General features: G+C 40.0%; 1 protein-coding gene across 1 annotated transcript in view; it reads left to right on the forward strand.

The window, feature by feature from the left end:
- Positions 1 to 15,386, forward strand: part of Rlf (RLF zinc finger) — a 61,113-nt gene that overhangs the window by 20,540 nt on the left and 25,187 nt on the right. The window contains exons 2-4 of the mRNA XM_034502525.2: positions 5,589 to 5,743; positions 7,506 to 7,587; positions 12,184 to 12,316. Coding sequence (XP_034358416.1) covers positions 5,589 to 5,743; positions 7,506 to 7,587; positions 12,184 to 12,316 — 370 coding nt within the window. The remainder of the gene's footprint in view (positions 1 to 5,588; positions 5,744 to 7,505; positions 7,588 to 12,183; positions 12,317 to 15,386) is intronic.

Consider the following 15,386-nt stretch of genomic DNA (forward strand, 5'->3'; position numbering starts at 1 on the left):
CCCTGTAGCTAATGTGGAAAGTGTGAGTTGGGTACTAATAGCAACACAAGGTGCAAGAGCTGTGGTTTAGCCACTTCCTCATTGTAAGCAGGCAGCTGCTAGCCAAGGCCTAACATGCTTGAAGCTCTAGGTTCAACTCCATACCACCACCACCAGCAGCATGCGTGCGCACATACACACGGCCTAGATGTGTATGTGTATCATGTACATGCTCAGTCAGAAAAAGGGTTCAATTCCCTGGAACTGCAGTTACATGTGGTTTTGAGCCACCATATGGGTGCTGGAAAATAAACCAAGGTCCTGTGCAAGAACAGCAAGTACTCTTAACCAATGAACCATCTCTCCAGGTCCCCTGTAGTGTAGCTTGAAAAAGCCAAAAAGTTATTAGCTGACTGAGAACACACACAACACAGGATTTTTGAGTCAGGGTTTTTATGTAGCTCTGGCTGTCCTGGAACACACTATGTAGATCAGGCTGACCTTGAAATAAAAAATCAACCTGTCTCTCCCTTCTGCATGCTGAGACTAAACTCAAATGCCTCCTTCCATACCTGGTTCAAAAATTTAAAAAATTAAAAAAAAGAAAGAAAGACACACCATTAAGGATATACCCTTTTCTTTCTTCCTAATCCCAGCACAGATCATTTTTGTTCTGGGGTTCTGCATTTTGGGATTCTCCAAATGATTTGTATTACCTACTCTTATTCTGTTTGCCTCTTTCTTTTCTTAATTTAATTTTAAAATTGTATTTATCTGTGTGAAAGAATGTTTGTCTGAATGTAATCTGTGGTTGGTACCTGTACAGGTCAGAAGATGGCGTCAGATCCCTTGGAACTGGCGTAACATATGACATGGGTACTGAGAATTGAACCTGGGCCTTCCAGAATAGCAGCCCGTGCTCTTAATCTAGATGAGCAACCTTTCCAACCCCTTTTTGCTTTTTTTTTTTTCTCGAAACATTGTCCATTTTGATTAGTTTTAATTATGTGAATTTGTAGGTCTGTGCATGGGTATGTAAATATGAGTACTGGTGCCTGTGGAGGGGGGGCGGGGAGCAGTTGCTGGGAGTATGAACTTGAGTTGTTAATAAGAGCCTGATATGGTGAACACCTTTAATCCCAGCCCTCAGGAGACAGAGCCAGGTGGATGGATCTCTGTGAGTTTGAGGCCAGCCAGGGCTACATTAACAGAGAGACTCTGTCTCAAAACAAACAAACCAAGAGCAGTATGTGTGCTCTTAATGAGTTCTTGTAGAATTAAATAATTGCTTAATATGTCCCAGCGGCAGGTTCCCTACCCATCTCAATGCTTTATGTTCCAGAGTGAAAGACATACATACAGCCTTTATATTTTGATATGCCTTAAGCAGCACAATAGCTGGGCCACTGTCTAACCTTCACTACCTCCCACTGATAACCCAAGTTACTACTTACTAAATTCTGTATTCTGTCTTGGCTGCCTTGGACCCCATTGGGCTGCACTCTTCTGGCTCCTTCACATGGTGGCTCTTCTTTGCCCTACACGCTTCTCAGGCATGGTGGTGGATCTCCTTTTCTCCACACTCTCCCAACACAGCGGATCTCCTTCTTCTGAAAGTCCTGCCTCTGTCTGGCCTGCCCAGCCATGGGCTGCTGGCATCTCTACTTACCAGTCAGAACCAAGTGGGGGCTGAGTCCCTCAGTGTCTTATGTGGGGACATGTACAGTTTTGGAGACCCAAATTAACATTAGAATACAAGCAGCATTAGGCCAACCCCACTATATTTCCCCCTTTTTGTCCAGTTAAAAATGCTTTTTCTCTCAGATATACATTGAACATAATTATAACAGTTATGTAAATTATAAGGTATAACATACATTTATAATGTCCAGTACATCATCTTTGTATTCTATCATTCTATTCTAACTTAGAGTTTACAATTCTGTACCTGAATTATGTTTGATTTTTAACTTGTGATACCATCAGAAAACCATCCTTTCAAATCTAGAACATCTTTAATATTAAATAACTCAAGTTTAATTATGAGATTAGTCTTCAACCCTGTCAGAGATCTGGCTGAGCCATCTCTGTAAATCTAACATAAGCCCTCGTTGACCAAAACCATGTGATTCATGACTGTGATAGGGTGAAAGCCCTTAGGAAAATACCTATTCAATTCTGTATACCCAATAAATATAACTATGATTTTGGAATGCATCCCTTGCATAAAATGTGACCATCTTGAAATTATTCTCTCTTGATAGTTTCACAGAATAAAATATGAAGATGACAGAAAAATAGCCCACAATCCTATTACTGTTGCAGTCTAGCTGTGTTAGCGTATTTTAGTCTAGCTGTTTGTGGTCCTTTTGCCCTATGCATTGATTCTTTAATGTACAAGTGTGTTGCAGTTATAGCACACTTGAACTAGAGCCTTGGGATGTGCAGAAGGGAACTGTTGTAATAATTCAGATAAGAGTACTCGGGGCTGGGAATGCATCACTGGCTGCAGAGATGCTAGGAGACTAAGTTGTTTCCTGAGCTAGAATCAACAAACTTGGTGTGTTAGTTTCAAAATTATTTTAGTTTTGGCTTCTGAAAAGAGGTGGAGGAAATAAAAGGTAAAGGGATACATTTTCTGGGGAAGATACTTGGTTTTGTACATGTTGGGGTTTGAGACTAAAGTAGACCACCCAGAAGAAAATATAAAATAGGGATTTGAGATATACAGCAAGGCTTGAGGTAGTATTTTTTTAATCTGCCTGGAACTTGAAAAAGAAAAAGCTTGTAAGAGTATTTAAATGCCTAAATATGGTGCCTAAATAGGTATAGTAGTCTTTCAAACATGCATATCTGGTTTCCTTGTTTATAGAATAAATTTGTTTCCTGAAACAAAGAAATTTCATTAATTTGATCTCTATAGAATGCCACTGAACTTGGAACAGTGCTATTTATCATTTATTACTTCCTTGCCAGCTTCATTGGTGTCTTCTAGAATAAAAAAGAAAAAAAACAAGGCGGCTTTTTCTTAAATGCTTCTGATGGGATTTGGTTTGTATGAGTTGTTTATGTTACTTGAATGAGTATAATCCATTCAGCCTAATGTTGCATTAAAAAAATGGTAAAACACTGGGAGTTTAGCTTAGTGGTGGAGAATTTACTTCCCAAGTACAAGGCCCTTGGTTCAGTCTCCAGCAAATTAACTAATTAATTAAAAATGACTGGATACATTAAGAACATTGAACATTGTTTCAGTGATTGTTGAAATGCTAAGCATGATCCTAATGGCTATGTTAAGAAGATTCATTATTTAATTTGAACTAACATGGGGGAGGTAAAGGTTTAGGAGTATAAAAATGAAAGTCAAGAGGCTAGGAAGATAGCTAAGCAGTTAGGAGCATATAACTACTTTTTCAGAGAACCTGAGTTGGTTTGCGCCATCCACATTAGATAATTCACAAGGGATCCAATCCCTTCTTCTGGCCTCCTCAGCCACCTGTACTCATGTGCATGCCCAAGTGCACATAACTAAAGACAAAGTAAAATGCCATGCATAGTGGCACAGGCCTTTAATCCCAGTGTTCACAGGCAGAGGCAGATGAACCTCTATGAATTTGAAGCCAACCAATGCTACATATACAGACCTTGAATCAAAGTAAAGTGAAACAAAATCTAAGACAAAAAAAAAAAAAAAAAAAAAAAAAAAAATCAGGACAAGGCAAGCAAATCCCGTCTTGGATATTTGAAAGTGAGTAACTTGGACTGTGGCCTGGAGCTTAGTTGGTAGAGTGCCTGCCTGACTTGCTTGTTCTCCGGCAGAGCAGCAACTGAGTATGGTGGGCATAATTGTGATCCCAGCACTCAAATTCAAGGTCATCTTGGGCTACATGAGACCCTGTCTTTGAGGGACAGCGGGGAGGATGATTTGATTAAATAATATATTGCTTTTCTGAAAATACAGGACACTCAGTTGAGCATTCAAGTATTACATCCCACGTCATTCAGTATATTGAGAGCATTGTTACTATATGCAGCAGGATGCTATATCACATGTCATTAGAAAGAGGAGGTTGTTTTGTTTTTTTGTTTTTAACCAATAGTACAGATCTTCTATTGTTCATATGAGGTAGGCTGTCCTGTAACCCAAGCTGACCTGAGCAAGTACAGGTGGTACAGCACACCCAGCTCAGAAAGGGCTCTTAGTATGAAACTAAATGTATAAAAAGTTTGGAATCCTGCATTGTTACTATATTTGTGTGTAGGCGGTGGGGGGGAGGGAAGGAGTACATGTGTGCCTGACACTCATGTGGAAATAGAGGACATCTTCACCTTGTAGGTCTCAGGTCATCTGGTTTGGTAGCCAGTGTCACTAACTGTTAGCTGTCTTACTATCCCTATTTGTAATTCTTTAGACAGAAAATTCTAAGACAGTGATTTAAAAATCTTTATAGAAATTATCCTGGGGGTAAAAACTTCAGATCACATAGAATTTACTCATAATCAAGCTGCCTTCTGAAGACTTAACTATAGGAGTAAAAACCTAGTTAGGAACTCCACAGACCAGTTAGAGTGTGTCCTCTAGAGGGAAAATGCCATCTGTCTATGTGGGGCTAAGACACAAAAAAGTTATATCAGGTTTTTGTTGTTGTTTGGCTTTGTTTTTGAGACAAGGTCTCCCAATATAGCTTTGGCTGCCCTGGAACTCAAATTCAGCAAGATCTTCCTGCCTCTGCCCCTGCCTTCAAGGCTAGGATTAAAGGTGTGTACCACTACACCCAGCTTTACGTCAGGTTCTTGGTGTCTTTTCAAGGAATTAAAGGCTCACGTATGTTTAAAGAGTTAAGCCAGAACACTTCATTCAAAAGCAAGATGGGCTCAGGATTTGTCTGCAAGAGTGACAGTAACCACATGAGTGAGAGAATAGTTATTTCCTGGGCCTTTGCTTATAAGGTAGGAAAGAGAGACTAATTGTTAAGGGTCATAATTTGGGTTCTCTACTTTAGTTGACAGACCTGAGTTGTCCCTTCTGATGACATATCTGATTTTAATTATATAGTCTATATATGTATAGGCACAAGATGGTAAGTAGGAAGTTCTTTCTAAAAGTTCAACTCATGACAGTTTGCCTGGTTGTTCATACACCCAAAACCAACCTGTCTCTTAATCTTGTATATATCTAGGAGTATATTTGAATAAGTGTCTACAAGGGGGAGGAGAAACTTAATCTGTTATGGGTAGAGTATACATGTAGCAACCTTCCTTTCCATTTCCTCCTTCAATTTAATGCTGTATTAACCAAACTTGCTACTTTAATTCTGCATGTATAGGGAGATCCAACTCAGGCATATTATGGCTTTACTCCTCTCATCTCTCCCTGTCAGAAGAACCATTCTGCGTTTCACTCGCTCAGAAGGGATGATTCATGAATTGGTGACTATAGAATCCTTTAAACAAACCAGGGCCTAAAAAGACAGTGTGTACACATGTGTTAGGAAAAGACAGTGTGTACACATGTGTTAGGAAAAGATGAACGAAAAGTACATTTGAGAGTGAAGAGCTAATTTGTTTCCTTTTTATTTGTAAAATGACTAAATATGTTTGTTTTTTAGACCTTATTGCAATATGCAAGCAACAAGAACGCATCAGAACACATTGTGTATCTTCTGGAGGTATACCGCCTTGCTATCCAAAGCTTTGCCAGCGCACGTCCATTTTTAACTACTGAATGTGAAGATGTCCTCTTAGTGCTTGGCAGATTAGTCCTGTAAGTTCAAGCTCTTAAATTACTTAAGAATTGAATACTGTTGGTTGTGATGTTTGCCTGACTACTTTATAGTGGCACCAGTTGTCTTTACCCTGAGCCTTCACCCCTAGGTTCCCAAGAAGTAAAGTCCAAGTGAGGCTCCAGCTCAACAAAATCTGCAGCTGCCTTTAGAGTCAGTCTCCATCTTCCTCCTCCCCAGGATCATGTGGCTGTCCTGGAACTCTCTGCAGACCAGGCTGGCCTTGAACTCAGAGATTCACCTGCCTCTGTCTCCAGAGTGCTGGGATTAAAGGCGTACGCCACCACTGTTCACTGGAGTCTCTTTTTACTCAGGCTTGTACTTCAAGTACACAGTCCCTTCTCCTTCTCTTTCCCTTCCGTGTAGAATGTGTGTTAAACAGTTTATTGTGACTGTGACCAAGTGCCCAAGAAAACCAACTTAAGAGCAGATTATTTTGGCAGTTTCAAGAGTTTTAGTCCATCATGAGAAGGAGGCCTGGCCAAGTAGAGCAGTCTTTACCCCGAAGCAAGAAGCAGAGCAAATGCCTCCCCCAAGAATGGGCTTGTACCCTTATCTTCCTAATCCATCTGGAGCTGAGGCTTTAGACAGCACTGCTCACCTCAACTGAAGTCTCCCCTTAGTTAATCATTGGTGGAAATGCTTTCACAGATACACTTTGTCCATCTTCTAGGAGTCTCAGTCTAATCATGTTGGCAACCAGAATTAATTATCATAGATAATGGAAACTGGAAACTGGTTATCTAGAGAAATACCATATACTTTGGAGAAGATACTGTCAAACTTTGCAACTTGATTACATTTTTTGAACTGAAAATAACTTCACCAGCACAAAATATCAGTATAGTAAAGCCACCCTACATGTCCATAGTCATTTAGCTGTTTTAATATTAGGCCACCTAAGGACAGAATTACACCGTTAACATATTGTTCATCCCAACAGCTGTTCAGATGTAGGCTGGTGCTGTCTCATTTAGATCCTGTATTGCTGAGTAAGATAGCGCTAGTCTGGGTACTCTGTTCCTTTTGTCTAGCCCTACCTGTTTGTATTCTTGTCACCATGGCTGAATCTCTGACATTTTTGAGGAAGGTTAGTATTCCCTGTATCTCCTTGTTCTCCCTACCAAGTCCCACTTACTTCCCGCCACTTGATACCAGTCTCTGCAGGCAAAGTGATACGCTGTGGGATTTAGGTGAGCTTTTGGCGGATTGATATTTTGAGTTGTTCTTTATTGACATTTTTGGGAATCTTCTGTTACTTCTTCCCTGTGCCCGCGTAGTAGTTACTATAGAAGGAAGAATCATTTTTACTCGGTTTTTACAAGTGAAGAAATAATCACTTTGCTGATCATTCTGTCCTCTGCAAATGATAGAAACTGAAGTGGATGACAGTCTGCATCTCTGTATCACTGTGTCAACTAAACTCACAATATCCTGAGATCTTGTTCTTGGTCTATAGGTAGCCTTCCTGTACAAGTGAACACTGCTTAGAATATGACCTTTTTTTGGAAGGTTCATGTATTTCTAAAATGTATTAAAACAACAATGTAAACATAAAAACATTATAGTTTTTCTTATTTTTTAAATACTTGAAAAACCAATAGAACAATTTCAAAAAATTTTTAAAGAGTAGAAGTGTTTAAAATAGTTAGAACAAGTATAAAAGTCTTGCATACTTTTTTATGTGGTACTTAATTATTACTCTAACCTCATTACATACTTACATAGTTATTTGCATTGTAGGAGTTGTTTTGAATTACTGCTTTCAGTGTCTGAAAGTGAACTGCCCTGTGAAGTCTGGGTACCATTCCTTCAGTCTCTACAGGTAAGTCTATTTTAATTCAAAGAAATTCTCTGCATAGTTTTCCAAACGGATTCTCTCAGCAAAGAAACTTTGAAACTTAGAACAAAACAAGCTAATTACACATTTGTATATTTATGATTATTAAACTAAAATATTCAGATTGCTCACAACACAGTGTCTTTGCCAATCAATATAAACCTCTAGATCAACTAAACTAGTTGCCATAGATTCTATTCATACATTGTACTCACAGGAGACCACTTGGGCTCTCACCTTTCTACGTAGATGGCACAGACTAGAAAATGACTAGTGTCCTGCCCAGCAACAGGTGTCAAATGATCCATAAGGATAGAAACTGAAAAGGTAGTTTAAAAATACACTTATGAACTAGGGAGATGGTTCAACCAGTAAAGCCCCTGCCTTGCAAGCATGGGGACCTGAGTTTGAATTCCCAGAACTCATATAAAAAGCCAGGTGTGGTACCACAGGCCCATAATCCCAGGGACAGTGAGATGGGAAACAGAAAAAGGATCCCTAGAGCGCATATCCGCCTAGCCTAGCCTACTGGGCAAAGCTCCAGGCCTCCCAAACAAAGAAAGTTGGTAATCTGCTGGAGAATAATACCAAGGTGTTGACCCAAGTGTGCACACACCTGCAAATATACACACACATAAAAATAAACATTAAATAATCACTGATTGCTAAGGGTCATGCTCTGTATTATCTTAAATATTTTATGTCCTTTAATCAAGTAAACCTTAAAATGTGGAGATTATTTGAATCTCCATTTACAACAAGAAGGCAAACATAAGAAAGGTAGCTTGCCCAGAGCAACACCCACCTTCAGATTCAGAACCCTTTATTAATGGCTTCATGCAGAACACACAACTTCACAGTAACTTGGATCTGTTTCATATGGCACAGATAAAGATTTATATATTGAAAATACATTTTAGAGTACAGGAATTTATTTCCTCTGGGCTGCATACTACAAAATGAAGTGGTTATAATGTTTTTCCTCCTAGGGGAAAAGAAATTTTTTGTCATTCCTGGCCTATTTGAAACCAGTAATGTGGTCCTGATTTCTCACGCATCCAAATAGCCATTAAATTCATCTTTCATGTATGGCATGTTGATCTCTGCTTTTGAGATTTATTTGGGTTTTGCTTTAGCTTTTTTTTTTTTTTTTTTTTTTTTTTTAAAGCTGGTCACATCCCCAGAAGCCAAGACCAGGCCATCCTTAATCTCAGTCTGTAGCCCTACAATGAAGGTTGAGACAGGCCTGCCCTAGCCTCAGGAGTGCTGGAATTACAGATGTGCAGCACCATGCCCAGATTGGCACAAGCACGTTTGTCTTGGTGCTTTGAGGCCTCAGTTTGGTTCTGGCGTGTTGCGTTCTAGAAGGACACATGTACTTAATTCTTGTGGTGCTGTTGGTATTTTTTGTTATATCCTCTCTAGACAAGCTTCTTTATTTATTTATTTATTTATTTCTAGACAAGCTTCTTTATTTTCCCCCAGTGTAAGTTTTTAGTAGTTATTAAATTTGTAGGATATACAAGATATACAAAGAACTCAAGAAATTATACTCCAGACAACCAAATAACCCTATTAAAAATGGGGTACAAGCCGGGTGGTGATGGCGAATGCCTTTAATCCCAGCACTTGGGGGGCAGAGGCAGGCAGATTTCTGAGTTTGAGGCCAGCCTGGTCTACAGAGTGAGTGCCAGGACAGCCAGGGCTACACAGAGAAATCCTGTCTCGAAAAAAAACCAAAAAAAAAAAAAAGGGGGGGGGGGGGGCAGAGCTAAACAAAGAATTCTCAACTGAGGAAACTCGAATGGCTGAGAAGCACCTTAAGAAGTGCTCAACATCCTTAGTCATCAGAGAAATGCAAATCAAAACAACCCTGAGATACCACCTCACACCAGTTAGAATGTCTAAGATCAAAAACTCAGGTGATAGTAGATGCTGGCGAGGATGTGGAGAAAGAGGAACACTACTCCATTGTTGGTGGGATTACAAGCTGGTACAACCACTCTGGAAATCGGTCTGGCGGTTCCTCAGAAAACTGGACATAGCATTACCTGAGGATCCAGCTATACCACTCCTGGGCATATACCCAGAAGATGCTCCAACATATAACAAGGACATATGCTCCACTATGTTCATAGCAGCCTTATTTATAATAGCCAGAAGATGGAAAGAACCCAGATGTCCCTCAACAGAGGAATGGATACAAAAAATGTGGTACATTTACACAATGGAGTATTACTCAGCTATTAAAAATAATGAATTGGAGAAATTCTTAGGTAAATGGATGGAACTAGAAAATATCATCCTGAGTGAGTTAACCCAATCACAAAAGAACACACATGGTATTACTCACTGATAAGCAGATGTTAGCCCAAAAGCTTGGAATAGCCACATGAAGCTCATGAAGAAGGAAGACCAAGTGGGGATGCCTCAGTCCTACTTAGAAGGAGTAACAAAAATACTCAAGGGAGCAAATATGGAAACAAAACGTGGAACAGAAACTGAAGGAGGGGCCATCTAGAGACCATTCCACCTGGGTCTCCATCCCATGTACAGTCACCTAAGCTAGACACTGATGTGGATGGCTGGAAGTGCATGCTGACAAGAACATGATATAGCTGTCTCCTTAGAGGTCTGCCAGAAACTGACACATTCAGAGGATGATGCTCACAGCTAACCACTGATATGATCAAGGGTTTCCCAATGGAGAAGTTACAGAGAAGACTGAAGGAGCAGAAAGGGTTTGTGACCCCATGAGGAGAGCAACAATACCAATCAACCAGAGCCCCCCAGGGTCTAAACCACCAGCCTGGGAGCACATAGGGAGGGACCCATGGCTCTGGCTGTATATGTAAGGGAGGATGGCCCTGTTGGGCATAGGTGGGAGAGGAGATTCTTGGTCCCATGAAGGCACTCCTGAGGCTAGGGCAGGCCTATTTTTTCCCCTTCATAGAAGGTTTTATGTAGCCCATGCTGGCCTTGAGCTCTTGATCTTTCTGCTTAATGTTGAATACCTGCCACTCTGTCTCACTGGCTGGTCTAGAACTCTAGATGTACCCGCCTCTGCTTCTCTAATGCTGAGATTAAAGGTTTGTGCCTTCATACCTAATAGCAATTATATTTTTTTAAAAAATACTAATAACCAAGACCTTAAAACATTTTGTATAAATACAGTAACAAGAATTTAAGCCGGGCGGTGGTGGCGCACGCCTTTAATCCCAGCTCTTGGGAGGCAGAGGCAGGCGGATTTCTGAGTTCGAGGGCAGCCTCCAGGACAGCCAAGGCTACACAGAGAAACCCTGTCTCGGGGGGGGGGGGGGGGGGGGAGAAGGAATTTAAATAGTTGAAAATGAATAGTTAAATAGCTGGAACTCAAGCTCAACAGCAGCCCTCACCCCAGTGTCATACATCAATTATCCCATATGATAATTATTTTTGTTTGCAAGTCTATGCTGTCTGATGAATACTGAACAAGCCTTTTAGCGAATTCTGCTACTGCTAAGGTTATTTGGTCTGGCCATCGTAATTATTAAAATATTTCAGATATTCAACTCAGGTATAAATTGATTATGATAATTTTAATGAAGGAAATTCATGGAAATATTTTAAATACATTTTTATCTTGTTTGAAAATATCCCAATAGGAAAACACAAACATTTGAGGTTTCTTTTCTCTCCCTCTCGTTATAAGTATTGAAGTCCAGGAGTTTCCTCACAAACCACATGAACACTGACCTCAGTCAGACAGGGATAGTTTATTGAACATATGCCCCAGAACTGATTGATCAGGGCCACAAATCCAGACATTAAGATTCTACAAGGTTTTTAAGCCTAAAATCCACAAACATTTGTGCCAAGTTATTCCACCAATCAGGATTAAGGGACAGGATTTTATTTGGAACATACCTCTGTATATTTGCTGTTCCCATTAGTAGTTGGGGTATTCAGCTGTGGCGGGGGACTTGCCTTGTCTAACATTATTGTCTTAACTTGTCAACCAGGATGTCAGTTACTCATGTACATGTCTCTTTCAGCCAAGTAGGATACAAGTTCTCAAGGAGCCAATGGGAATTTAAACTTTACTCAACCCTTACTCAAAATGGAAGTCTTATTCCAAATAGTTTCTTGTATTGGTGCAGGTGTCTCTTCTTCTGTTGGAGTTCATGTCAGGGGCAGCTTATAAAAGTAAATACCATAAAAGCTTCTACACAGGTCAGGAAGTGCTGCTGGGTGATTAGTTCAGGTCCAAGCTCATTGTGGGTAACTAGACAAAACAGTTCTACTGACTTCTATCATGATTATCTTGCAACGGCACAAAACATAAAGGAATATGTATCAACTTGGGCATGAGAAAGTTTCTTAGTAACAGTGGAAACAGCATAGGAGAACGTTTCCTTGTAGTACTAGTACCAGCACAAATAGGTAATGGTTACCTAGGCCTTAACATTCCATCCAGGCCTTAATATTTTATCTAGACCTTAACAGTAAGTCTTTTTCAGCTTATTGATCTTTAACTAAGTTGAGAAGGCAAAGCTTTATTATTTATTAACTTTTCTCCTAAATATGCTACTTTTGTTTTAGGAGTCACATGATGCATTGTTAGAATTTGGGAATAATAATTTACAGATACTGGTTCATGTTACAAAAGAAGGAGTGTGGAAAAACCCTGTTCTTCTTAAAATTCTGTCGCAACAGCCAGTAGAGACAGAGGAAGGTAAGTCTTAACATTTCATTGGCCATATTGCGTTCTAAGAGATTTGAAATTGGTTAATGATTAAAATATTGTACCTGAGATTTTTGTTTTGTTTTGTTTTGTTTTTCTGAGTAGTAAAAAATAGTTACGTGTGTGTGTGTGTGTGTGTGTGTGTGTGTGTGTGTGTGTGTGTGTGTGTGTTTTTCACACTAGAATCCCAGCATGCAGGATCTGGGGACAGGAGATTTAGTTCCAGGTCAGCCTGTTAGCATACTGAAGACCACCCCCTGTTACAGTGAGAAGATGTTTCAAACAAATGTTTGATATTTTGCTTTTTTCTGTAAGAATTCTTTTCTTTTCTTTTCTTCTTCTTCTTTTTTTTTTTGTTTTGTTTTGTTTTGTTGTTGTTGTTGTTGTTGTTGTTGTTGTTGTTGTTGTTGTTGTTTTTCGAGACAGGGTTTCTCTGTGTAGCCCTGGCTGTCCTGGAACTCACTCTGTAGACCAGGCTGGCCTTGAACTCAGAAATCCACCTGCCTCTGCCTCCCAAGTGCTGGGATTAAAGGCGTGTGCCATCACCGCCCGGCTTCTGCAAGAATTCTTACCTTTAGTGTTGTGAGTATGTCTTTGTATTTGCTTTATTTTAAGTTGTCACATTGAATGATAATGCTCACATGAAGTTCCTGAAATGAAGATTAAATTGTTACAGTTCTAGGATAAACAGTAGATTTCAGAACACTATCCCAGCTAGCTAACATTTTAGTAAGTGTAACTACTATGTTCATATTGTTCGGGCTTTTTTTTTTTAATAGTAAGAAGCTTAGCACAAGGCTTTGTGGTTTTGGTTTTGTTTCTCATATAATTTTTAAATTATTTTTTGGTGGGTGCACCTGCCATAATCTGTTGTGTGTTCAGAGGACAGCTTTATGGGGTAAGGTCTGTCCACCTTTTCACTGTGGAGAATCTCACCTCACATTGCTAGGTGGTCTTGTCAGCCCTCAGGTGTTTAGATTTTTTTTTATTGGTCATGACCTTCGACTTGTTTGGAAAAGATAATTTTCCTTGGTAAATGTAGGCAAGTGGAGACTAACAAATCATGTTTCTTATCAGTAAGAGCTCTTAGAGGTCATACACTGCTTACTGCTAGGGTATGCTTTGCTTTTGTTTTGTTTTTAAAACAGAGATTCACTGTGTAGCCCTGGAGTTCACTCTGTTGGCCAAGCTGGCCTTGAACTTACAGGGATCTGCCTGCCTCTGCCTGCTGTGTGCTGGGATTTTAAAGGCATGAACTACCACCACTCAGCTTATGGGGTATGTTTATCATGTGTTTTCTAATTTTAGTAGTGTACTTTTATTGATATGGTAGGTGTTTATATCAGCATCATCACAGAGTGATGCATTGCATCACAGTGTTCCTATGGCTACATTGTCACTAAGTGGCAAGAAATTGCCTTTTAGAGGTTTTTAAGCATATAAACATTTTTACTTGTATGTGTGCACACAGAGGCTTGAAGAAAGGGTGTTGGGAATTCCCCGTGGAACTGAGTTACTGATAGTTGTAAGCCACCATGTGGGTGCTGGGATTGAACCTGGGTCTTCTAGAAGAGCAGCTGTGCTTGTAACTGCTAAACCATTTCTTCAGCCTAGCAGTAGGAATTCTCTGCTATAGTCTCTCTCTTGGATTTTTTTTCATATGTGTGAATGTTTTGCCTGTGCGTGCGTGCATTGTATGTGTGTGGGGGTGTCTGCAAAAGTCAGGAGAGGGTTTTGCATCCCCCTGGAACTAGAGTTCTGAATGATTATGAACCAACATGTAGGTTCTGGGAATCTAACCCGTGTTCTCTGCAAGAGCAACTAGTGCTTTAAAATGCTGAACCGTCTCTTCAGCCCTCTTTCATTATAATCTTGCAGAATTTACAGGGTCTTACTATGTAGTCCTGGATGGCTTAGAACTTCCAGTGTAAACCATCCTGGTCTTGAACTCACAGACACCCACTTGCCTCTGTCCCCAGAGTTCTGGGATTAAGCTTTGTTTTGCATTCAAAAGGCTTTTAAGCATTTTTGCTTGCCACCTAATAACCTATGACCCAATGCCTAATGACCATATTTTAAATCCTGGAACCCATAAAGATAGAAGGAGAAACCAAGTTCTCTGATTTCCACATAGATTTTTACACACAGCATACAAATGCTAGTAAATTTGGAAAATGTGTATAAAATTGTTTACAACTGAAGCCTGTAAGTGCCAGTTGACTCTCTGCCTGAGTTGATTGCTAAAGACATCCTGAAAGAGTCTTCTGTCTCTGGAGACCCACTACCACCACCACCCCCTTTGGTTGTATGTGTGTGGAGGCAGTTTGTGGTTCAATTTGGCCTTGAACTCTATATAGTCAAGGCATGCCTTGAATTCCTTTTATTTTTTATGTGTATGACTGTGTGTGTGTGTGTGTGTGTGTGTGTTGGTGTTGCCTGCTGAGGCCAGAAGAGAGGATCAGATCCCTTAGAACTGGAGTTAAAGATGTCTAAGAGCTGCCATGCTGCCCTGGAGGTGCTGGGAACTGAACCTGGGTCCTCTGCAAGAGCAGCAAGTGTTCTCAGCCATCGGGTCATCTTTCCAGCCTAAGGACTTGAGAAGTTTTATCAATCTCCCAAGTGTTCAGGATACAACTATAGAGCATATTGCCTAGCTGAGAGCTCCTTTTATTTTGTTTTTTAAAGGTTTAATTGTTTAATTACATATATATGGATGTGTCTGTGTGGGTATATGCATGTAAGTACAGTGCCTAAGGAGACTAGAGTCATTGAATTCACATGGAGCTAGAGTTACAGCAGAACCATCTGATGTGAATTCTGGGAATCCGACTTTGGTCCTCTGAAAGAGCAACATGTGCTCTTAACTGTTGAGCCATCTCTATCCCTAAGAACTCTTTTTAAATTAAACTTTAAATGTGATATTTTCAGGTGATAAAGTACAGATAAGATAGAGTATCATACTGCCAATCAATGCCTATTTATTCTTCCCAACACCTGTGGCTGGGGATCACCTTATAATTGGCAAGTGTTCTACTGCTAAGCTATTTGTGTATGTGTATGC

The sequence above is a fragment of the Arvicanthis niloticus genome, chromosome 5 (assembly GCF_011762505.2).
Source record: "Arvicanthis niloticus isolate mArvNil1 chromosome 5, mArvNil1.pat.X, whole genome shotgun sequence".
NCBI lineage: Eukaryota > Metazoa > Chordata > Mammalia > Rodentia > Muridae > Arvicanthis > Arvicanthis niloticus.